This window comes from Catharus ustulatus, chromosome 9 (genome assembly GCF_009819885.2).
Source record: "Catharus ustulatus isolate bCatUst1 chromosome 9, bCatUst1.pri.v2, whole genome shotgun sequence".
NCBI lineage: Eukaryota > Metazoa > Chordata > Aves > Passeriformes > Turdidae > Catharus > Catharus ustulatus.
Genome location: NC_046229.1, coordinates 17,705,595 through 17,728,821, shown reverse-complemented (window position 1 = coordinate 17,728,821; position 23,227 = coordinate 17,705,595). Strand labels below are relative to the sequence as shown.

The 23,227-nt window shown below is 41.0% G+C and overlaps 1 protein-coding gene across 1 annotated transcript; it reads right to left on the bottom strand.

Moving 5' to 3' along the window:
* Positions 1-850: 850 nt before the first annotated feature.
* Positions 851-18,308, bottom strand: EPHX4 (epoxide hydrolase 4). Its single transcript, XM_033067893.2, has 7 exons — positions 18,051-18,308; positions 14,765-14,850; positions 11,212-11,369; positions 9,031-9,159; positions 6,868-6,971; positions 5,794-5,942; positions 851-1,774 (listed from the first exon to the last, which is right to left on the bottom strand). Exons 1-7 carry the CDS (start codon positions 18,291-18,293, stop codon positions 1,540-1,542), a joined length of 1,104 nt encoding a protein of 367 aa, XP_032923784.1. The 5' UTR covers positions 18,294-18,308; the 3' UTR covers positions 851-1,539.
* Between the last annotated feature and the right edge of the window lie 4,919 nt (positions 18,309-23,227).

Here is a 23,227-nt window from a genome sequence, read left to right as displayed (position 1 = left end):
TCTGCAAAGTCTTGCCAAAGCAAAACTGCTGCGCTGATGATCGACGTCTCTCAGTGCCACCTCCTGAGACAAGGGAGAGCCTTTCCAGCAGAGAGGCAATACCATTTAAGTTGGTAAGTCCTCAAAGTATTCAGGGAAAAATGCTTGAAAAGCAGGTACTAGTGGTGGATAGAAAGAAGCAAGTTCAACACCTATGTTATGGTCCTGAGGAGACTCTTCTGGGATTTGCAGAGGGGGACGAGAGCAGGCCTACGGCTAGTAGCTAACGCTGGGCAGGCAGCACCGCTTGGCCCTTCCTTGTGAGGGTTACCCTGAGCAAGGACTGCACCGAGCAGCCGAGTGGGACACTGGCTCGAAAGAGATGGCACACATGGCAGTGTGGGGGTGCGTCAGGACTCCCCAGTACCTCTGAGCTCTACCAGCAGGATCTGGTTCACCTTTGATTCCAGGGCACTGTGTTGGCTCTGCAGGGGGAGAGGGAGGCTTTGGAAACCCAATAGGCAGGTAACACCTATTCTGTGATCTCACAGTTTTGCCTCTTTTGCCTTTGTAGTTAGCATACAGTTTTCTTCTCCCCTGCCATCACACACAAGTTAATTCTACCCCTTTGTGTCCAAAATCACTGTGTCTCTTCCTCCTATAAACACAGGAACTTGGCAGCAGTTCTTGGAGACAAGAACAGTAGCTGCTGAAGGAAGGATAATGCCAACAATGAGGCATTATTTTCAAGAAATGACAACAATTATAACATGAGTGTCCAGGCTGAATACCGGACCAGCTATTCAAACCCAGTTCTATTCAGATAGCTTCAGCAAATTTCTCCACAGGAACTCAGATAAAGTAAAGGGAGTTGTGTAAGTTGCATTTTATTAGACAGAGGTGGATTTGATACACGTTATATCTTAATTCTCCATTGTTCTTGTTCAGACATGTGGAGTGTACAGGTTTCCCATTTTTTAGTCAAGAAAGAAAAACACATTGCGCAAAGCAGCTGCATTCAACAATACAACAAGATACAGATCATTATTCACTTGAAGACTAGAAATGTACCCAAAAAATTTCAACCGTTCAGTTTGCTAAAATATAGATAAAAAGAGTTAATTACTGTTTAATGGTAAAATACATTAAAAAAATTCAGGCAAATCTAGAATGAAAACTTGTGACTTTCTTCAGTATGGCACCACTCTATTGTTTCATTATAAATTTGTAAAAGGCACCACACATTAAAACTGTAAAGCAAGGGAGAAAAACAAAACCAAGCAACTTTTCATGATTTTCTTTCTGTACAAATACATATGTATTTTAAGGCAGGTGTTTTTATGTGCAAAATACAAGTATACAGGTAAAACCAATGTTGGTATCATATATTCTCATACTCCTTTTAGCTGTACGATTAGTGTCCAAATGTACAGTACAATGAAAACACTTTTCTCTAACAGAGCTCATAATAGAAGGCAGGCTGGAAATATGGCCCTGATAACAATTAGGTTTTAAATCCAAAGAGCTTTTATTTAGACCCCTTAAAACATATACAAACAGTCATTCTCTTTTTCTTTTTGTCTCTTCCTTAAGAAAGGTCCATATCAACTTGTTCACTATATCAGGTTGATCCTGCTGGAGCCAATGACTGGCTTCTGACAAAATAGTTAATCTGAAATGATTTTTAACATAAATCCTTGTAATTTCTGCCATCTCAACTTCCATAAACGCATCTCTTTCTCCCCATAATAGTAGGGTTGGCATGATGACTTCATGGTGCTGCAGAGGTAGGCAGCTTTAAAAATAAAACACACTTAGTTAGGTCTTATTTTAATAAAAAAATGACCAAACCATATTTTATGCAACACAGCTTTTGAAGCCAATGCAGTAAATTTCACTATAAGCTTTCTGGGTTCCATGATGTCTTCTACAATACCATAAAAACATTGTGACTCCAAGTTCTACCAAAATTGCCTACTTAAACTTTCAGTAAAATGTTTAATTTTTTTTCTTAATACAATTATTTAAAATTGAATATTTTATAAATATTACCTCATATTAGACACATTATGAAAGATGCAAGTAGCTAGAACGACTTTTCAGCATTAAACCATCAGAATTTATTCCAGTACATTTCAAAGGTGCTAAAAAATTTGCCTACTTTAAGCCACATACAATGACAGACTAGCTATGACAATTCAAAACAGATTCCATCTGATCAGCTACAAATCTTTATTGTATTAATGCAAAACCGGGATTATTTTAAACCAGTAATGTATAAAAAAACTTCCTAAATAAACTTTTATGATATATGTACTAGTTTTAAACTTTACAGACCATGCTCTGTAAAAAGAGCAAGACAAGGTGACATTTTAGTTTAAAATAAGACAAAGAAATTGAGACTTTGAAGATGTTCTTCCTCTCTACTTACATATGAAGTCAAGAAATGTAATAAAAGATCACTTTAGATAATAATTTCATTTTTATTGATGATTACAAAAATTCATAAAATGGCCTCTTTTACCAGTGCATTTAAATCTCATTTTGCAAACAACCTGATCTCATCTACTGAACCACAGCTTATTTATAGTACAAATTTTAAAAATTGATAATCTGATGATCTGATTCAGTACATTGAGACTAATCTCTTTACCTTTTAATCCAGTATCCTGGATCTCTTCACTAGTAACATGTCTGTTTTTTCACTACTGTAGAGTTTACTGTTTTGTGCCTTGCAAGATTTGTAGCCTCACTTAGGTAAACTCTATCAGGCTTTTTACAGGCTTTTTTTTACAGGTTTTTAAAATCACTTTTCATTGAGTATGAACTACACTATATTTCTGTTCAGTCTGGAATATGGGAAATTATATAATGTCTGAAGTTTCTAGAAATCGCCTTTAATTAATGCACAGATTTCTCATTTAGAAAGGGAAGTTCCATCCATGAAATATTTAAGTCCTTGAAAAACAGACTCAGACCTTCCTACAGCATTGTTACACAGTTTCTCTGTAAACAGTGAAGTACAGTAATTTCACGATTACAAGCCAGACCGATTATAAGCCACAGGTCCGGGTATCGGCAACATTTTGTTCTTTGTCCATATATAAAACGCACCGAATTATTAGCCACACTTTCGTTCGCAGCGAGGATCCGCGTGCAACTTTCACAAAGTTGCCAATTAGTAACAGGATCACGGGATCACAGGGTTTACTGGCTCGGCCCTGCTCGGGGCAGCTGCCAGGGAGTGGCCCTGGCCCCACTCGCTGCTGCCGCTGGGAAGCAGGGGAGCGGTGTGCCCAGCCGGTGCCACAGGGAAGAGGGAGAGAGGCGTCCCTGGCTGCTGCTGTTGGGAAGAGGGAGAGGGGCATGCCCGGCCGGTGCCGCCACCGCCCCCCCAATCGGGCCCAGGCGGCGCTGCTGCTGCGCTGCCACTGCCCCACCACCCAGGGCCAGGCGGGCTCCGGCTTGGCTCGGGGCTGCTGCTGGCTCGGACTTCCGGGGTGGGAAATTTCCGGAATTTGTTCATATATAAGCCGCTCCTGAATGTAAGCCGCACTTCTGGTTTGGGAGCAAAATTTTAGTCAAAATGGTGCGGCTTATAATCGTGAAATTACAAGAGACCTAATCCTATTTTCTAAACAAATGGTGTATCAGAAGAAATTCAAGTTCCAGCTTCTTACCTTATCCCTCTTAGCCAAGCATGATAGAAAAACTGCATGGATTTATTCTCAAAGTGTTTGTATTTAATGTATAGTGAAAGGAATGACCACTGTGCTATTTATAAAAAGATGTGCTGGTGATGGATGGAAGTAGGTTATTCTGATCACCTCTTTGGAAATAACATTCCAGAAAAATTAGGCTCTGAAGAATGAAACGCCAAATGGATAGCTATGAGTTGGAACCTTTTAACACGTGGGTCACCAGGATAAGCCCACTGGGAGTTATGGTGAATACAAGTCATTAGCATCTAAGTGCTGCTTAATGACTTCAATGACAGCAAGGGAAAATTCCAATCCAGTTTCCATATTTAACGATTCCATCCCATAAGGTGTGACCATCAGAACTGCTGGCAAGAACTGAATGACTGATCTTTTTGTTCCAGTCCAAAGCCTGCTGCATTGTGGCTGATAGCACCTAAACAAGATTCTCTGAATTCAGTGCAAGTGTGCTTTCATTAGCAGGATAAAGCAAACAATGCACAAACATACACACAAATCACACAGAAGAATTAACAGCTGTGAAGATACTTTCTGACTCATAACTGATACTAGACTCTCTTTCTAAGTCTGAATAGTTTAAACATTCACAATTCTTACATTTGTCTGTAATTCCAGAGCAATTCGGCCATCACAGGCACGTCACTGCTGCTGTCAGAGGAGCATCTGGTGAATCGCACACGCAGTGAAGCGAGGTGCTGTGGCCATGGAACGAGCAGGGCTCGGGGCGCTCACTCCTCTGCTCCTCATTAGCTCTGCCCAGGGCTCCTGCGGAGCAGCTGCAGGGCTGGGAGCCGCTGGGCAGCCAGGCAGGGCTGGGAGCCGCTGGGCAGCCAGGCAGCCTAGCAGCCCTCGGACATCCCAGCTGATGCCATGGGCTGCTCTCTGCACCGCTTTAAATCAGTGTATTGTTACCATCTCATTTATTCCCCGTTGTCAGCCATGCATGGGGGTAGCTTTCTGTTTTCTCGTTCCAGTTCTGTCTCAGCCTGTACAAAACAGCACCTAACTCAGGTCCCTGTTTTCCTCACAGTGAAATCCCTGCTGATTGCTCTCCTGACAATGACAGCATTAATGGCACAAAAAGAGCAATGAAGATGGCAGTAGATTTAGACTGTGGAAAATGAAAAGTTACTTCAAACATCTACTGCCTGAGTTAAGGGAAAGAAGGAAATTGTCTTTTTAAAAGATATTGGGAAGCTAGTCTTTTGTTAGAGAAGCATACAGGATATTTATCACTGCTGAAGACTGGAGACAGTAAAGGAAAAACAAGTTCAATGCCACTCTTCATGATACAATCCTTCAAGTTAGTGCTATAAGTAAAATGCATACAGAGTTAAGATCTTCTGCCCCTGTTTTTGGTAGATTAAAAAAAGGAGGGTCAGTCTCTAAGGCCAAGCCAACTCTTTTCAGGAAAGTTAAAACTATTAGAAAGTTTGAGAAAATAAATATTAATCTTGTAAAAATATTTCCTATTACAATGTTATTTCTGTCTTACTCTATGAAGTGAGTCTGCTAAGACCAACAAAGGAACAGAAAAACTCCACTCCCAAATCATGTGAGGTTAGTTTCAGGCTTAGTTATAAAAAAACCCTCTCCCACCTTTCTGAAAAAACAGAAATAGCCTAAACACAATAAAATTGTGCCAGATATGCTTTTGTAAAGTTACAAGTGAGAGTAACATACTTGGATGCCGTATAATCTAGTAGTAATATATAATAATAAGCTCTTGATAGGTATTATCATAATATGAACTGTGATGCAAACAATTAATTGATGCTAAGTTTTAAAGTATTATTTAGAGGTGGATTTTTGATATTTCCATGAGGGCACTGAATGAAGAAGGGTCTTTGCTTTATTAGATTTTGAAACAAAGATTTTCCTTACATGCACTCTGCTTGTTTTGCTGTTCTGTGTGGACACATCACAGAACACACCAGGCCTCTCACTGCTTTACTGGCCCTGTGCCCACCTGGTGAGGCTTCAGGAACACACCTGGGGCTTTTCCCCAGTTCAGCAGCACAAGAGGAGTCACAGTAACACTTCTGGGCTCCAGGGGACACTCCAGAATATTTTCCTTTGGGAATACTATACTGACCTGAAAATAGTTCTGTAGTGGTTAATGGGTCCTGTTAGTGCTCCGGGTTGTGAAAAGACATAGAGATAAGCTTCAATATCCTCTGCAGTTAATCTGCAGCCTTTCCTTCCAATTCCAGTGGCCTGACTGGTAAATAAACTTTTCAGAACCTATAGAAGCAAGAAGAAAAAGCTGTTATGTATGATAGCTAGAAAATGTGATTTCTCTCCTTCAACAGAACACGTATTTCTAAAATCTGTTTATGCATATTTATAAATCTGTTTATGTTCAAAGTACAATGAATGGTTCAAATGAGTTTTTAGAGAGCTATGTATGTGTAAAGCACAAGGTAAACATCCAGAATAATCAAATACAGAGAAATACCAGTATTACCAAGTTACTGCATCCTGACCTGCTACCTGTGACAAGCAAGGCAGGTGCAGGCGCAGGCACATAGTTTTTTTGGGGGATGGATCCCAGCAGGTGACAGGGCAGGATGATTCCTGACCTCCCAGCTGGCTGTGTCCTGTGTGTGCAGCCCTGGGAGCTCAGCCCGGGGCTGTTGCTGTGCAGGAGGGTGTATCCTGCAGCTGCATCATCCTTTTCTGTCTGCTGCTACTTGTATTTAAGGTTATACAAAGTGTTGGCCTTGGCTTCTCAGGCAGAATTAATCACCTGGCTCAATGCAATGCCCAGACTCCCACACTGCCTGTCCTGTAGCAGGCCCTGAGAGATAAGAGGGTGTCCCACTGCACACAGGAACTTATCTATAAGTCAGGAGGAATTCCCGAGGCACCAACTGTGTCCCACTGGTATGGGCAGAAGTAAAACCAGCTGACTCTAGGTGGAGTAATGCACTCTAGTGCTGGAGGTTAAAAGTACATCCCTCAGCACCTCCCAGAAATGCAGAAGTAAGAGTTCATCTCAGGGACTCTATCTACTTGTATGCTATGTTACATAAAGCTTAAGAAGAAAAATCAGAAAGCTCCCTGGTTTTTCCAGTAATTATAACTACATCAGAAGGGATCAATGTAGGTGGCAATTCTTCCATTACTCACAGTTACATACACAAACAAGAGCATTCATTTTGCTCACCTTGAAATCATTTAGTGTAAACATGAATTCAGGAAACCATGGCATTTGGAAAAAGAAGTAGTAACCAGATTTAATCAATTGTGATGGATGTCGTAGAATGTATTCTGAAACAAAAATGTCCATGAATTAAAAATGAAAACTGATGGCTCAAACAAAATTACTATTAATATTACTATTTTTTTAAACTTAAAGGAATGTTTTAAAAATATTACATTAAAGTATGCTGTGTGACAAAAGATGATTATTTTTTCAGGAATAAATATATGATGTGGCTATTAAAAGATTCTTGTTTTATAAATGTTAGTAGAAACAGCCAGCAAAACAAAAGTTTGCCAAAGATTAGGTGAGGACAGCAACGCTGGAGAGGTTAATTGCATTGTAGGTTTTCACTTAGAGATCGATTTGTGTAGCTAGTCCAAAGTATTTTTTTCCTGCTATGGAATAAAAGGCATGAATAGGTATTTCTCTCATCAGTGGTGTGATGAGAAATCCGTAGATTGTGATCCACTGACATTCTAAAGACTGCATCACTCCTGTTCATAAAAGTATACAATTTCTGTAAGAGTGTATTTTTGGCAATTTCAAGAACTGTAATCAAGGTTACATAGAGTCACCTTTTAAAGATTTTTACAGCCATTTTTAAAGACATAGAAGCATATATAGCAAAAGAAAATTATATATATGTAAAACAACCTTTCATTGACTGTTTTGGGGTTTTTTTTTTAATTGTACATCTGTGTCTCCAGTGAGTTTCAAGAGCCGACTCTGACATTCAAACACCTAACTTGCTCAAAGCAAGCACACAATGTGTGCAGTTACTATGAAGTCTAGAACTTTTCCTTCACAGGTGCAAATTCAGAAATGTAAAAACTGCATTCCTAATTCCCAAAACAGGACAAAACTCTGAAATATTAATTCTGACACTGAATAAAAATGGGTTTTAAGCCAACATAAATTGAAGTGTTAGCTATCTTCTAAACTTTCATATCTTATACATTCTTAAACTGCATTACCCATTATATTTTTCCTGACAGAGCATTGTCAGCACTGATCACTTTACTTTTCTGTGCTGTTTACAAACTGTGTATTTCCTTTTAATCCACAGTAGAATAAATTTGATGTAGGGAGAATTTGTCAAGCTACAGAACAGATTTTGTAGTTCAACAAGTATGCAAACAAATACTATAATAAAATGCAATTGTCTCCTCTACAGCCTCGCTCCTGCTCTTAATTGAAAACACTGCAAAAAGCTCTTCCTTGATCATGTGGTGAACAGACCTCTCCATAGGTAAGTGTGGATTAACCATGTGGAAAAATGTTCTTAGTATCTTAGAAAGGTGCCCAAGAACACTGTGAGATCAACAAATGTGGATGGTGTGGCTGATCCCATGGTGCAAGGTCAGACCTACATTAAAATGAAATAAAAATTAAAGCTGCGCTGAATATTCTTAGCTATTTATGGGGAAATTGGGTGACTTTTTAAAAGGAGATAGGGTAAGGCCAGCAGCTGAAAAAAATTAAAATTAGTGAAATAGTACTTTCCTTTTCATTACTGAATGTTGATTTAATTCCTGTGAAAATTTTGTAGTTCTTGTAATAGACAAACTCAACTCTATCACATAACAAATAGTGAAATGAGTTCTGTTTCAGCAAAGTACTGGTATATTCCTGAGCATCTAGTAAATAGTCTGGAAAGACTTCTTCCAATGAATATTGTACCAGATCATAAATTGTCCCTTGTCACCTAAATCAGGGTGTAATTCCAACGTCTGATTCACATTCATACAAAGGCAGGTTTATGCAGATTTAATAATGCAGTGTGGCCTTTACTAAGCGTAATACAATACATATCCCTCTTTGGAAATTTTTCCTGATAAAGTGGAACAAAACAAATTTATGTGTATGAAAATTATTTCATAATTTGTGGACCCTCAAGGATTAAAAAAAATCTGTAACTTTTGTTGCAAGCATTCCCACTTCCTATAATAAATTTATTTCCAGAAGTCAAATAAATACTTGATATCTTACTGTTTCATAAAATACAGTCCAGACTGTGAGAGCCACAGAGTACTGACAGCTCATCTGCTGTTGGTTCTCAAAGCTAACACAATCACGACCAAAATGCACATACTTTGATCTAACAAAGGCCACTGTAAAACTTACCTGTAAATACAGAAGGATGAGGGAAATTAACCACAATCAGCTTAGTCACCATTTCAGGGTAACATATGGCCACTAACCAAGCGATCATTCCTCCCCAGTCGTGGCCAATCAACACACACTTGTTGTATCCTACCACGTAAACACAGACACATGCTTTTATTTCAAAGGAATTAGTATCCACAGAAATTATCACATACAATGAAATCATTATTTGGCCAAATAGGTGGTTCAGCACATTTATTAATGTAACTTTAATATTGCACCACTTCCATTACTAATGGTCAGAAAAAATAGGGCACTGTTATAGTTTAAAAATTTACAAATACTTCAAAGTATTTAATTGGACTTCATTAAACTTTAACTATACTACTTCCATGTCACCCCAAAGTCACTCAGTATGCAGATGGCCACCCTGTTCACATCTTGGACAATGCAGGGTCAGATAGACAGTTCAGTCTGCAGTCGTTATAACACACATACAATTGCCATGTTCAGGGGGTTTGGAATTTGAAACTTGAAACTGCAGAAAAGAAAACTAAGCAACCTCCAGAGCAACTCCAGAACAAAATTAATCCTAATGAATTTCTCTGAATATGAGAGGTTATCTAAGCACTCAATGCCATCATTATGCAAAAAGTGGGCATTATACCTACTAGCCATATATAGCACGTGTAAACACTCCTGCTTATATACTTAGGAGGCTCGTAGCTTTTTTCCATAAGGTGTTTTGTTGGCAGTTTTTAAAGTTCTAGACATTGACATTCCTTCATCATTAAAAATTGTATTTTTAGCAACAATGGAAGGGGTATGGGCAGGACAGTGACAAGCGTTTTGAAAGCTTAACCACTCCTTCTTTAACCACTGCTAGAAAACAACATACTATAATGTCAGATAGTATCACTCTCCTCATTGAGGACTGGAATGTTGAGCACACAGGTTATAAATGAAACATATAAAAGCCAAAATGTTTAGAATTCTGTCATGAGTTTGGACACAGTTGTAAAAGAACCTTATAAATCCGCTTGGATAGAAATCTTTTGCAGCCCTTTTGATATAATCAAGTCCTCCAAAAGAATTTAACTTGGGATTAGGACAAACAAAGATAACAAGGCTCTGAAGTGCTTTTTAAAAAAAAAAAAAAAATCCCTCTGAAATTGAATTATGCTGAGAGCAGTTCTCAAGCATAACCATGGCATTACCATGGAGATTAACACAACCAGCAAAGGCTGGAAAATGTCAACACTGTGAGGACTGTCTGCCCAATCTTTTGCCAATACTCAAACATCACAATCAAAGCAAATCCTGAATTCAAATCTCAGAACTTGAATACTTGAATCACTGCTTTATTATTTCTTCATACAAAATGCAGTAAGTTGTTTTACTATTGCTAGAGTATCCAGGGAATTAAAATGATTCCGAGAATGACAATCTAATCCTCTGTGTTGCTCTTGGTGTGGAAGGGAAATACGCTTCACCACGGGTTACAATTTATCACCCAAACAGGGATACTTCAAACTGAACTGGAAGGGTGAATTTTGCACTTCAGCTCCAGACCTTTACCCTGTGTATTTGCCACAGAAAGCAGCATGTCCCTCGTTCTCTCTTATGCTCTCACTGTTGTGTAAGATACAAGTGATTCAGCTCTTGAGAACTGACTGTTGAGCAGGAGTAGTATTTTCAGAGGGCTTTCTGGTTTGTTTGTTTGTTTGTTTGTTTTTTAATACAGCAGATATACTCTCATCATCTCTGTAAAGCCCACAATATCTATTATGTCTTGTTTGTGCATCTGATATAAATTCTTTGGTCTGCAAGTACTGCAAGACTCTAACTCAGAATATTATCCATTAAGTGCAAGTGTTTAGGAGGAAAGACTTCTTAGGGAAAAAGACCATAGGTTTGTACAGATGGATTTTACAGGACATAGGAATTTCTTTTCAAAACTCCTGATGGAAAAATCATCTTTACATATTGCTTATACTGATATACACATTGTAATTAGAAAACAATGCTTTTTTGTTTATAATTGGCCAAACATATTAATATTCTTAGATTTATATCTATACACCTCTGTAATACATATATATATAAAAAACCAACTGTGCTAGATATTTTTGTGGGATTTTTTTCCCTAGAAAATCAAGGCATTTATGAGTCAAGCAGGTTTTTCTTCTACTAACGCACCTAGAGATTCCAAAATATCCTTTATGTCTGCTATCAGGCAATCTAACTTGTAATTTTCTTTGTGAGGAGGAGCATCTGTTTCTCCATAACCTCTCAAATCCAGGGCCACCACTCGATATTCACTTTTAAATTCCCGCAATTGATGGCGCCAAGAATACCTAACAAAGGGGAAAAAAAGTTGGAGTTACAAGGTCAAGCAGTATGATACCAAAAATACACTCAATGCTTATGCACCCAAATATCTGAGGGTAAACTAGCATGGCTTTGTTTGTTATGAGATTCTTTTTCCTTTCTGTGCTGTGCTGATGGTCTTTTGTGGCTGCAGAAGTTTTGTGCTCCCTTCTTGAATTCTCGTAACAAAGTGCAGCTGCCTGAAAGGGGGCATGGCCAGAGCCAGGGTTTTTCAACAATTCCTGGAGTCTGGCACAGTCCCTTTGCTGTAAAGGAAGCAAGCATAAACCAGAGCACAGGGAAGGCTATTCTGTTTTATCCTTGGAGCCATAGTAGCATCAAAAAAGTAAGGTCTGAAAAGCTTTCTCTTCTCCAGGGCAGCCAAGTTTTGCATTTTTTTTCTATTCAGAAAAAGAATGTCAGATAATTCATACACTAAATAAACCAGAGAAAGAAATCCAGTTAATAACAAATGGTCTTGATGAAGTTTATAGGATTTTTCCTGTGTACACTTTCATCAGTGTCTCTGTAGCAGAACTGTTGCAGAGCAAGCTCTCTCAATGTGTTGGTACTATACAAGGAATTTCATCCTTGTGTTTCCTTGGAAAAGAGTGATAACATTGCATACATCAAAAGGCATACAAAGGTAAGAACTCAGGTAAAGGCCAGCACTATTCCTTACTCTGTATGTAGTGACTAGATGTGTGTTATGAAGGAAAAATAAAAAGAAAATGGTAGGTCTTATTCTGCAAGAACTACCTGTCCTTCAGCTGTTATTGAAATCAAATAAATTTCAGAACAGCCAGTAGCAAGACAGACATGACCTTATTTTACAGTGTAATAGAAAGATATATGAAAAACATGATCCTTCTGGACATATATAGCAGTGATTGCATCCCTCTGTGCTAGGATCTCATTTGTACTTCTGCTTGTTTCAACAGTTTCAGATAGAGGATATATAACATTGGGATCATTGGTGGTTGTAGGTGTGATGCACAGAATTCTGCCTTAATCCAAACAGCGTCTGGATCAGACCATGGGCTCTTCCACTTTACCTTTGCCTCCAGCCTACTGGGGACTTTGAACTTAAATAATGTTACAGGAGCACTCAGTGATACAGATCTGTATTCATACAAACAAAACAGTCAGAACATTTTCATTTCAGTGCTATCTAATGCTAAGACAAGGTTTAGCTGAGATCCCCAGGAATTAATTTTTTAAAGGTGTTATGTAATGACTTGGAAGCAGAATTTGCCATGGTAACCGTTGCAGCTATTCTATATACTTGAGTAAGAAGAAAGAACCAGGCCCATAAATAAATAAATCAACTATTTTTGTTTTCAAAAAATGTTTACAAGCTATTCTCATCCTCTGTTTTCACAACAGTCCATCAGTCTGCAAATGTCTGACCTATCAAATGGGTAGGTTTTATATTCAAATAAACTCTTTTATCCCAAATTATATATAAATATTGGACAACTGCTTTGCAAGCAGAATTTAGAAATGTTGGGAATGCCTCCATGTTCATAAGGTTGAATCTATTTTGAGACTTTCTGATCATATTCTTTCTAAAAGGCATGTAGTATAAAATGTAGCAGCTCACACACAACTTGTAAGTACTCAGCTGCCTCAACACATTATGTCCAATTCCAAGTATTTTATTATTGACCTTCCACAGTGTATTGAGTCTCAAGTTCTTATGCAATTAAAACACTCACTGGCTCTGGTGCATTGCATGCTTTAGTGATCTGTCACCTTCAGACATTCTCTATCACTCTTAGTGGTCAGTATTGTCTGGCTATTTTTGTGCTGTTTATAACTTAAGACTTTTGAAGGCAGAAGATTCTTAAAATTAAGAACTGTATTTGTGGATAATATCCTTTATGTTTTCCTAGACAAACAACACAAATTTGATGCTGCTTTCCATCTCTTATATTGTGGTTATTTTATCTTGTGCTCTCAGGACAATGACTATTCCTGAATGAAAAAGTATTCACTGAGTTAATGAACAACCTAACACAAATATTAGTAATATGACTGGTTCACAGACTATTAGTATGTAGTGTTCTTTTTAAAAACAGTGATAGAAACTATGCTATTGGTGGTCCCAGTGATCTACGTAACAGGTGTTTTATCCATCCCTTTTGAATGGTCAGACAATACTATCTAGTAGCTGCCACTTACAGCATGACTCATTATTCTAAACTGCAAGAATGGCATTCTGCTTTTTAAAAATAATATACCTGATCTCAGTTGAATATGTATAAAAAATGCTAATTTCTCCATTCTATTCCCCCATAGGGGAAATCAGCTGTAGTCTCGCTGCCTGTGTTAGAATAGGCTTTATGCAAGATATACATTTTGTTTGAATAGAATATGCACTGGCCCATCTAACTGTCCTTTCAATCAAAGTTTACAGCTTTAAAAATTTTAGATAGCAATTTATTACTAGATGAATGTGCTTCTTTGAAAATTTAACCGAACATAAATCTGACTGTGTCCCATCACCCTCAAGGGCATTAGTACCTTTAGGAGAAATTGCTGAGCAAAGAGAATTGGCCTCTCTTCTACTTGGGTCAGTTTAGCATGGTATAACCTGAGTACAGATTGAAAGATCACAGTTTCAGCAGTGGCCTCTAGCCCCACAGCTGAGTTTGGAAAGGAAAAGGATCATTTACCTCTCAGAATTGCTGGCATTAGTACTTCCCTTACTCCCTTACTGTTTTTCCAATGCAAGTTCTGTAAGCCATGCTTCATTAGTTAAACCTGACAATGACAGCCTGAGCAATTTGGTGAAATCATTGGACACATGACTGCTTTTCAGTGTTATAAACAAATATTTAGGATTGGGTTTGATTCATCATTCGTCTTGTGATGAACTAATAATAGAACCTTTTTCCCTGAGTAGCATTCTGAAATTAGCTGCACAGCAGCCTATAGGACTCATAGTTCTTCCCCTCCCCGTTAAAAATTAATGTATAGTATTTTTAATAAATGGAGCAATCCAGATTGCACTTAACATGCAATGGATCCTTACTTTAACACCCTCTGCTATGATTCATGAGTTTAGCCATATAGTACAAGTACTATCCAAACAGGAAATTTGTTTGAAATTAGCAGTTCCTTCACAAAGTTTGCAGGAAAGAGTACATACCTGAGGAAAAATGGATTGGCAGTACAAAAAACACAGTTGGTTTGTGTTAGTTGCAGATGCTGCAGTTAAAAAAATGTTTCAATGGTTCATTGCCTACTGAAACTTCATGCCATTAGTATTCATAAATACATATAAGGAATTATGTATGGGGATTTTTAAGCAGAGATGTTCATCCTTAGGTACCTTATGGAGCCTCTTTTATAATAAAAAATGGTGAAGGGAGTTTACCAGAATTCTGGAAAGCCATGAAGCAGCAACATGAGTGGTTTGCCCCTTTCTCCAGCAGCCACATAGTGGAATCGTAACCCTGAATCCTAAAATAAGAGAAAAACAAGTGTGTTTATTGATGCATAGAACTGCTATTTTGGGATTTGAGAATGATCATAGTTTTGGACCATATCCTAAGAAATACATTGCACCTAGAAAAATATCAAACTATCCGTTTTGAAGCTGAACCTTCTGCACTTCTGAGATGAGGTATCTCTACACCCTGACAATACTGAGTATCACACACCCTGCACACCCACCACAGCTTCTTCCAGAAAGAACCATCTCCAGTACCTGCCAGGCTGTGTGCCTGTGTGCCAGCCCAGCCCTGAGCACACAAACGCTTCTGACAGAGCCCTGCCTGGCACAGCCATTGGGAAATGCAGTTCTTGTCACAGCAACACTGCTTTCACACAGACACCAGTCATGTGCTTTACAGGAAGTCTTTAAAACACAGTATACTTTAAATGCACTTCCAATCTTTCAGTTAGCTGCTAAGATTATGCAACTATTTAAAACCATCACATTGCTTTCTGGCATGATAAAGGACCACGTGGATTCTTAACAACCAAAGCAGTCAAAATTAAGTAACTAGAAAGCAAGACATTGTTGCTGGTTTTTATCATTCTAGGTTTCAGACTTACTTCAGAAAATTAAGGTTTAATGTTATAATCTTCTTTCTGCCTTGTCAATAGTCAGTTTCTGATGCATCTTTTAAGAAAATGAATCTTGTGAGAATTACAAGCAGGCAACTTACTTATTGTAGAAGCTGAACACTGAAATGCTGTTGAAGTGAATGGATGTACACAAGCTTACACTGACTGAAGGTCAAATCCAGTAAAATTTAAATAAACTGTAGTTATGACCTAGAGGTTTTACTGAATTCTGACACAGAAGTGGATACAGAAGCTGGGAGTTAGCTCACAAAATACTGTTTAGAAGTCATGGGAAAGAAACTGCAGCAAGAAGGGTTGTACAGCTCCTGAACAGATGTCAAAGCCTGCTTTTTCAAAAAAAAAGAGAAGCCTCATGCCTTTGCTGCACATCAAGAGCTAATATCAGGGCAAGGATCACAAATGCATACAAAAAAAGGTTTTCCTGCCAAAGATGCTTCAAATGCTCTGAGATAGCTTGACACTCCTAAGTAACTAACGAGCTGCAGAACCATTAATTTACATTTGCACTCTTGAAAGGGCTCTGAAGAGAGAACTATTTGGATTTTTTGTACTTGCTCTGGATATAATAGGGACTTCTTCTCAGTTTTGCCCCTAATTACACTGATATTTCACCTCTGGGATGCCAACGAACTTGAAGTCCCTAGAGGTAAAAGTAAATTCCTAGTAAATTTTGGGGCCATTACATCATCTGTATCATTCTCCAGATCACTCTGCCTTTGATCCTTTTATATTGTAAAAAAGTAGAAGTTTCTCAGTCTCATTCCACAGTTTCTCATTTAGTGAGTAATGGGTAAGCTCCGTGCCCCCCCTCCATGCTGCTTCTTTCAGTCAGCGTCCTCTTGGGATTTACCCTCCATGTTTTTATTTTAGTCTATATGCTGCTTTTAAGGAACTCCCCTTTACTCCTGAAAATTCCATCCCCACTTGTACAGTAGCAGTTTAAATATCACATGGCCCAAACTAAGCCCATCATTGACTTTTTCAGTTGCTGCTATTCCCTTTTTTCCACCCCCCAGAACAGACATAGGATGTTGCCACCTTTTCCAACACTGACTGTTTTATTGAAATCTGAATGGATTTGTAGGATATATGTGTAGGAAAGTAATCCATTAGCCTGCTGTTATCCAACAGCAAGAGTTCCTTATTTCCTGAAATGAGTGATCAACTCATTGTCAATATGACAATGTTGTCATATTGACAGCATTTCGATTTGCCCCCAAGTGCTCTTCTCTTACTGTCATACCCCTCTCACTTCCCCAGCAGCCTGTTCATTTACTACTCTTTGCTACAGGAAAAAAGAACATGTCATATGAGTGAAAAAGCCCACACATGCCTCCTAATGATGTTAGCAAAAGAAAACAAGCAAATCATGACAAACGGAGGCTCGCTAATTTGTATTAGTACTGCCTGGCACAAAACCATCTGCACAGAACCCTGGGAACAGAGATCTTTGTGCTTGTTTTTATGAAAAATAGCACTTGACAAAAGTTGCTGTGCATTCTTAGCTCACCTATAACTGCAGAAGAAACCTAGCTAATTCAACTTCATTTAGAGCATTCAGCAAAGCAGCAAATCACAGGTGGAGACCTGAGACAAGTACAGAAATTGACTGGTGGCTTAAACTGTACAACCCGAGGGACAACAATTAGCTTCTTGCTTTACGTTTTCCCTGTGACAGTGATGCACGAAACGAGCTCCCCGGTGCAACTGGGCAAACCGTAAACAGCGGAGAGAGCAGAGGCGGTGCAGGGAGTGGTGGATTGAGAGACCCGGGGCCGACGAACCCCTCGCTGCCCACTCAGGGGTCCGCACCCGGGCCGGCCGGGCACCCGCGTCCTCCGGGCCTGACACCACACCCCTGAGCCGGGCCGGGCACGGCACCGCTCCCGGGGCAGCGCGGGCAGGCGCTGGGTGCGCGCAGCTGTGCGAGCCCGCAGGGCAGGGGTGCCATGCACCCCGCACTCTGCGCACAGCAGGGCGAGTAGAGGTGCCATGCACAGCGCACCCCGCACACAGCAGGGCAGAGGTGCCATGCTCAGCGCACTCCGCACACAGCAGGGCAGAGGTGCCATGCTCAGCGCGCCCCGCACACAGCAGGGCAGGCAGGCAGGCAGAGGTGCCATGCACAGCGCACTCCGCACACAGCAGGGCAGGCAGAGGTGCCATGCACAGCGCGCCCCGCACACAGCAGGGCAGGCAGAGGTGCCATGCACAGCGCACTCCGCACACAGCAGGGCAGGCAGAGGTGCCATGCACAGCGCACTCCGCACACAGCAGGGCAGGCAGAGGTGCCATGCTCAGCGCACTCCGCACACAGCAGGGCAGAGGTGCCATGCTCAGCGCACTCCGCACACAGCAGGGCAGGCAGAGGTGCCATGCTCAGCGCACTCCGCACACAGCAGGGCAGAGGTGCCATGCTCAGCGCACTCCGCACACAGCAGGGCAGGCAGAGGTGCCATGCACAGCGCACTCCGCACACAGCAGGGCAGGCAGGCAGAGGTGCCATGCTCAGCGCGGGGGTGGGTTCCTGCGCGCCCAGCGGGGCCCGCTCCCCCCGCCCGCGCCCTCACCTTGATGCGAACGTAGCAATGGGTGCCCAGGGAGGGGTCGTTGAGGCAGGCGGGGGGGTTCTCCCGCACCACCCAGCGGAAGGTCTCGCCCGGCCGCCGGCCGATGCTCCAGAGCAGCCGCAGCCCGGCGATGCAGGCGCACACCCCGCAGTAGCTGTAAACCAGCGCCCAGAAGAGCAGCGCCCGGGCAGCCACCATCACCCGGCGGGCGGGCGGAGGGCACGCAGCACCGGGTCTCGCCATCGGGCCCCGCCGCCGTCCCTGCCGGCCGGGAGGGGCTCGGAGCGCCGCCGCCGCCAGGAGCCGCCCGAGCGGAGGCACCGGGAGCGGCGCGCCCGCCCCGCGGCCCTCGCCCTGCGCCGCCGCCGGGCACAGCGCCGGGCACAGCGCCGGGCACAGCGCCGGGCACAGCGCCGGCCGCCCGCTCGTCCCGGACTCGCCGGGCCCGGGCGGTGCCTCGGGGGCGGCGGCGCTGCGGCCGGAGTCGCGCCCGCCCGCGCGCAGCTCGGCCAAGGAGGGCTCTGCTCGCCAGATATTTGGCGGTGGAAGAGGGAGAAGCCGTCCCTGAGGCGGCGGGGCGCGGCTGTGTCACCTGCGCGCTCCGGCAGAGCCGCCAGACACATCGGAACGCTCCCGGAATGTCATTGGGAGCAGCGGGCCGGCCCCGCCGCCGTGCCTGCCCCAGGCCCCGGCACTGCACACTCCGAGCGCGCCCTTGAGCACCCGCACCTTGCCGCCGTGCCACAGATGGAGAACTACAGGCATGGGGCTGTGTGCTCGCACCGTAGTGTTTTTCGAGACTGCAGTCTTTCACTGCTTCTTCACTATTACCAATTTAAAGGTGATTCTGTAAATGTATTTACAATTTTAATTATTATATGCTATTATTAGTGCATATTTTTTAAAAAGAAATTGCCTAAACTTAGCTTGGTCTGTATCGATATCTCAACTCCTGAGGGCTGATAGAGGCTGAACAATCCCCTGCCTTCCCATTAGTAAATCACTACAAGCATACACTAAGAAGTCACTGTCTCATACAAGGCCACAGATGCCAGGGTAAGAAGAAAGTCTCCAGCCTGTCTCCTATTAACCTACTGATATGTAGGGTAAAGGGTAATTTAAAACTAGAATGTCTCACATAATCCAAAACTGTAAGTACAAGTGTAACTATATGAAGCAATTGATTTTACAAGTTGTAAGAGTGCATTATAAGAAATTACAGTTTATTAGCTCTGGAAGATAACAAAATGTGGACATGGTATTTGCTGACTACAAAAAAAAAATATAATTGGGTTTGCATGTCAAATCCTGATTTAACTCGCTGCATCGCCTGCTCACCTTTACTCCTAATCCTTTGCTTCTCAGATGAGAGGATTTGAGCAGGTTCAAGACTTTTGGAGGCCACATGAGAGTCACAGCTCATGTGTAGGCCTACATGCAGCTTCTTGCCATTTGAAGAGAGCAGGGTTGCCAAATTTTATGAATTTAATGAAAAACCAAAATTTGTTCTTGGTCCAGATGAGTCTGTAGGACTAGAACTTAACTTCCAAGAAATATTTTTGCTCTGTCCAGCAGTGCAAGTAGAAGTTGCACCAAAGACTCCATCTGTTAACTCTAAGATGCTTAATTCAATGAACTAGTTTTAAAAAAAATTGGATAGACATGTATGCAGACAGAATATATACATGGAACACAGCTTGTAGATGACTTTTGTGTGTAACATACCAAATGCTTTCTCCTACTTGTTCTGAATTCAGATTTACAAATGCAGACACTGATGTTGAATCCTAGGCTCTTTGAAGGCAGTGATGGAATTAATGCTGGTTTCAACAAGGTCAAAAGTTTTCCTTTTTTAGAAAAGTCAAATCAAATGAACTCAAGCAGCAGAAAGGAATGTTATGAATAATGGCCTGTTACTGCATTTTTATGAATTTAAAAGTTTAAACAAGTTACAACTCTAACATTAATTTATTTTCCATTACTAAAGATAACATCTTAAGTAGCTGTAAAAAGCTGCCGAGGTTCCTGTTATCAATAACACAAATGAAATACCAGCAACCTACATCAGCTGCCAATGCTGAATAACACTGTTCATGATCCCTGCTCCTTGTCTGAACACAAGCCTTACAAACTGAAGGTCAGGAGCTTTGTCAGTCTGCTGGGAAAAAGGTGCAGGGCTGTTTAAGGCTCCCTCATTCTCTTGAGCAAGAAGAGAAGGAGCAGATGCAGATGATTCAGTTCAGACACCGACCTCTGCAGACTCCAGTAGGATTACATGAATCATGCCTACCGAGGCTGAGCTTTCCCTTTGTGCTTAGATTACTCACACTGCCAACCCTAGGATTAGCACACAGCTAATTTCTTATGCATCAGACTTTGTGCTAATGACCTTTCTCGTAGGGAAGAAGCCTTTGCAACTTCCCAATATCAGACTAAGCAGCAGCAGAATTTTCCCTGAAGTACACCTCAGTCAACCAGTGACCCAGTTAGATAAATTAGGAAGGTTGGCAAACGCAAAACAACCAATGCTGTTGTTTATATCATGGTAGCCATCAAATTTCTTAATAAACCAGTAATCAGAATTAATTACTGGAAAACATCCCGCAAGAAAAATTGGAAAACACGTTTGAAATCCTGAAACTGACCACAAGCTTTTGCTTGCCTTCAAAGAAAGGTTGATGAAAGATTTAGGTACAGCAATCACAAAATTCCCATAGTCATCTAGAATACAAGAAGGAATGAAGGTGGAAGCATGATGTGCCTTATTTCACAAAGGTATTTGGCCAAGCTATGCAGTAGTTCTTGTACAAAGAAAGAAGCAGAGCAAATTTTTTCACAAGAATAGAACCAAGTCTGTTTTTATTCTATACATCACTAACAATCTCAATAGTTATGTCAAACTTCTAAATTATACAAATCCTTTTGCTACAGAGTTTAGCTATGCCACCTTCAGGTAGTGGCTATTGATCTGGTATCAGAGCTGGGAAGAAAGTAGTGCTGGTGACTTGGCAGTTCTGAGCAGTGTTTGCACAATGAAATTGCTGCACACCCTAATGCAGAATTTCTGGGCACCTCCACTTGTGCTGCCTTAGCTGTCCTGTTTTCCAAGGAAGCTGTATAATTCCTCTATTATTTAGGGATACTTTGTACTCTAGGATCACACTGTCCACATACGTGTGGCAAACCTGTTTGTGTGGGGCAAATAACTTCCACACATTTTCCAGGATTTTGCGGAAGAAAGCTTAGAATCTTCTGCATGTCATATGAATGAGAAAAATTGAGAGCCCTGACAATTATTCTTCTGTCTTCTTTATATTTTGATTTTCTCATCTTCTGCTCTAAATTATTGTTTTAATGGGTGCCAAGCCAAACCAACCCCAGGGCAGATGGTCTTATGTGCTTTGACAATGTGAAGAGCTTTGCCCTCCATAAGGTGCCATCTGCCTGTTTATCTTTTGTCAGCTCAACTAATCCTGGTACTCTGAGAGACAAAAGAGGACAACTTTGCACATCACTGATTCTGCCTCTGCCTCCAGCCTGACCAACTCATAGTTGATAGTAAGAAATTTACCATATTCCATTTATTAGTGACAGAGGAACTTCTTAAAGCTAATACCTATCTTACCTTTCATTTATATGTAGATACAATCTGCTAGCATAGACACAAGTAGGTAAATGACACATTAAAGCAGCTTTTTCATCAATTATAAAGGTAAATGAATGGTGTAACAGAACTCAGTACACCTTTTAACGGTTAGGTAACAGTTTAAGTAGCTTGTTGTTTGCAGAGTGCATCTACCCAAGTGGTATTTCTGTGCCTTTGAATGTGTTCATAGCTTTGGGCAAACAGTCCTTAGAGGCTTGTTACTCACATTTGGAGGCCATCTCCCTTACCTCTGGATCCAGCCTTCTGTCTGGAGACAGGAACTGATTATCCTCTACCAGTGACTTGGAGGTTGCAAATAAAGGGTTTATCAGATTAGCATTAGCAGCACTGACATTATGACTTTAAGCCATTCCATGACAGTATAGAGTCATGGAAGCTGGAATTAGTTTTTGAAGGGACAAAAGCACCAGCTCATACCAGCAATGCCCATATAGCTGTATCCAGTGGATGAAATGCTCAGAAGGAATTCTTGCCCTCCCTCTGTCACCTCCTGTTTCCAAAGCAAGAGCTCTTGAGCTTGCATTAACCCAGAGAGAAAGTATATCCAAGTGACACAGCAAGGTAGAGAGTCCTGGATGTGAACTGCAGCATTTTATTGCAGGACAAATAGCTCTTAACAATATATAAGCTACAAACAAAGGCAGATCACTTTTGATGTGGATATGAAAGACATCCTAACAGCATCACTTTACATTACAACCCATCTTTCATCCCAAATCCCCATCCTCTAAGTCCTCAGATCTCCCAAACAGCAAACACTTGAGCATACCTCCAGGCCAGGACATCCCCAGACATTTCAAAGGGTGCTGGCCAATCTGAGTGTTTGTCATACACACTCTTTGTGCTATTGAATGAAATAACACCATTCCAGCAATGGCAGAATTTAAAGATCCACGACTACTCTACTGAATAAATATACTGGAACTAGTACTAACTCATCAGCCTGCTACCTGAAAAGACCAAGCTACCATTTTGGGGTGTGCTTTAGCTGGTGTTTTTGAATTTAGAAGCAATTTATTGCCTTTCTCTGAAAATTCAGTTATTTGTAAAAAGTTTTGTTCACTCAGCTTATTTAGTTTGGTTGTCTGTGGCAGAACCTGACCACAACTGGCAGTGTTACCTTCACTTTTCATCCAGGAACTTGATAAATAGTAGTTCTCTGTTGGGAGAGAGTTTTGATTGGGAGGCTCAATGAGATCAATAGTCTCCAAAGTGGAGTGTGGGAAGAAAATATTGAATGAAGTTTCTTAAATTACAAAATAAAATAACAAACAAGGGTTAAAAATAAAAACAGACATTAAAAATATTATAATGTAATAGAAAAATATACTAGCACTGTGCAATATTGTATATAATTTATAAAATGAATAAATATACATGTCTTGGGGTCCATGCTTAATGTATTTAAATGATGAGGCACATGACAAAAAGGTTTTGGAGACTACTGAGCTAGATTGTCTGAAGGGGGCTCCTTTCACCCAGTGTTTCTGTAATAATATGTTTTATTGGT

Excerpts from the sequence above, each read along its gene's own strand:
- EPHX4 (XM_033067893.2), bottom strand. The coding sequence starts at position 18,293 with ATGGCGAGACCCGGTGCTGCGTGCCCTCCGCCCGCCCGCCGGGTGATG. Across the intron at positions 11,370-14,764 it reads CATGGCTTTCCAGAATTCTG|GTATTCTTGGCGCCATCAAT; the intron begins GTAAACTCCCTT and ends CCCCTTTGTTAG. Across the intron at positions 5,943-6,867 it reads TTACACTAAATGATTTCAAG|GTTCTGAAAAGTTTATTTAC; the intron begins GTGAGCAAAATG and ends TTGCTTCTATAG.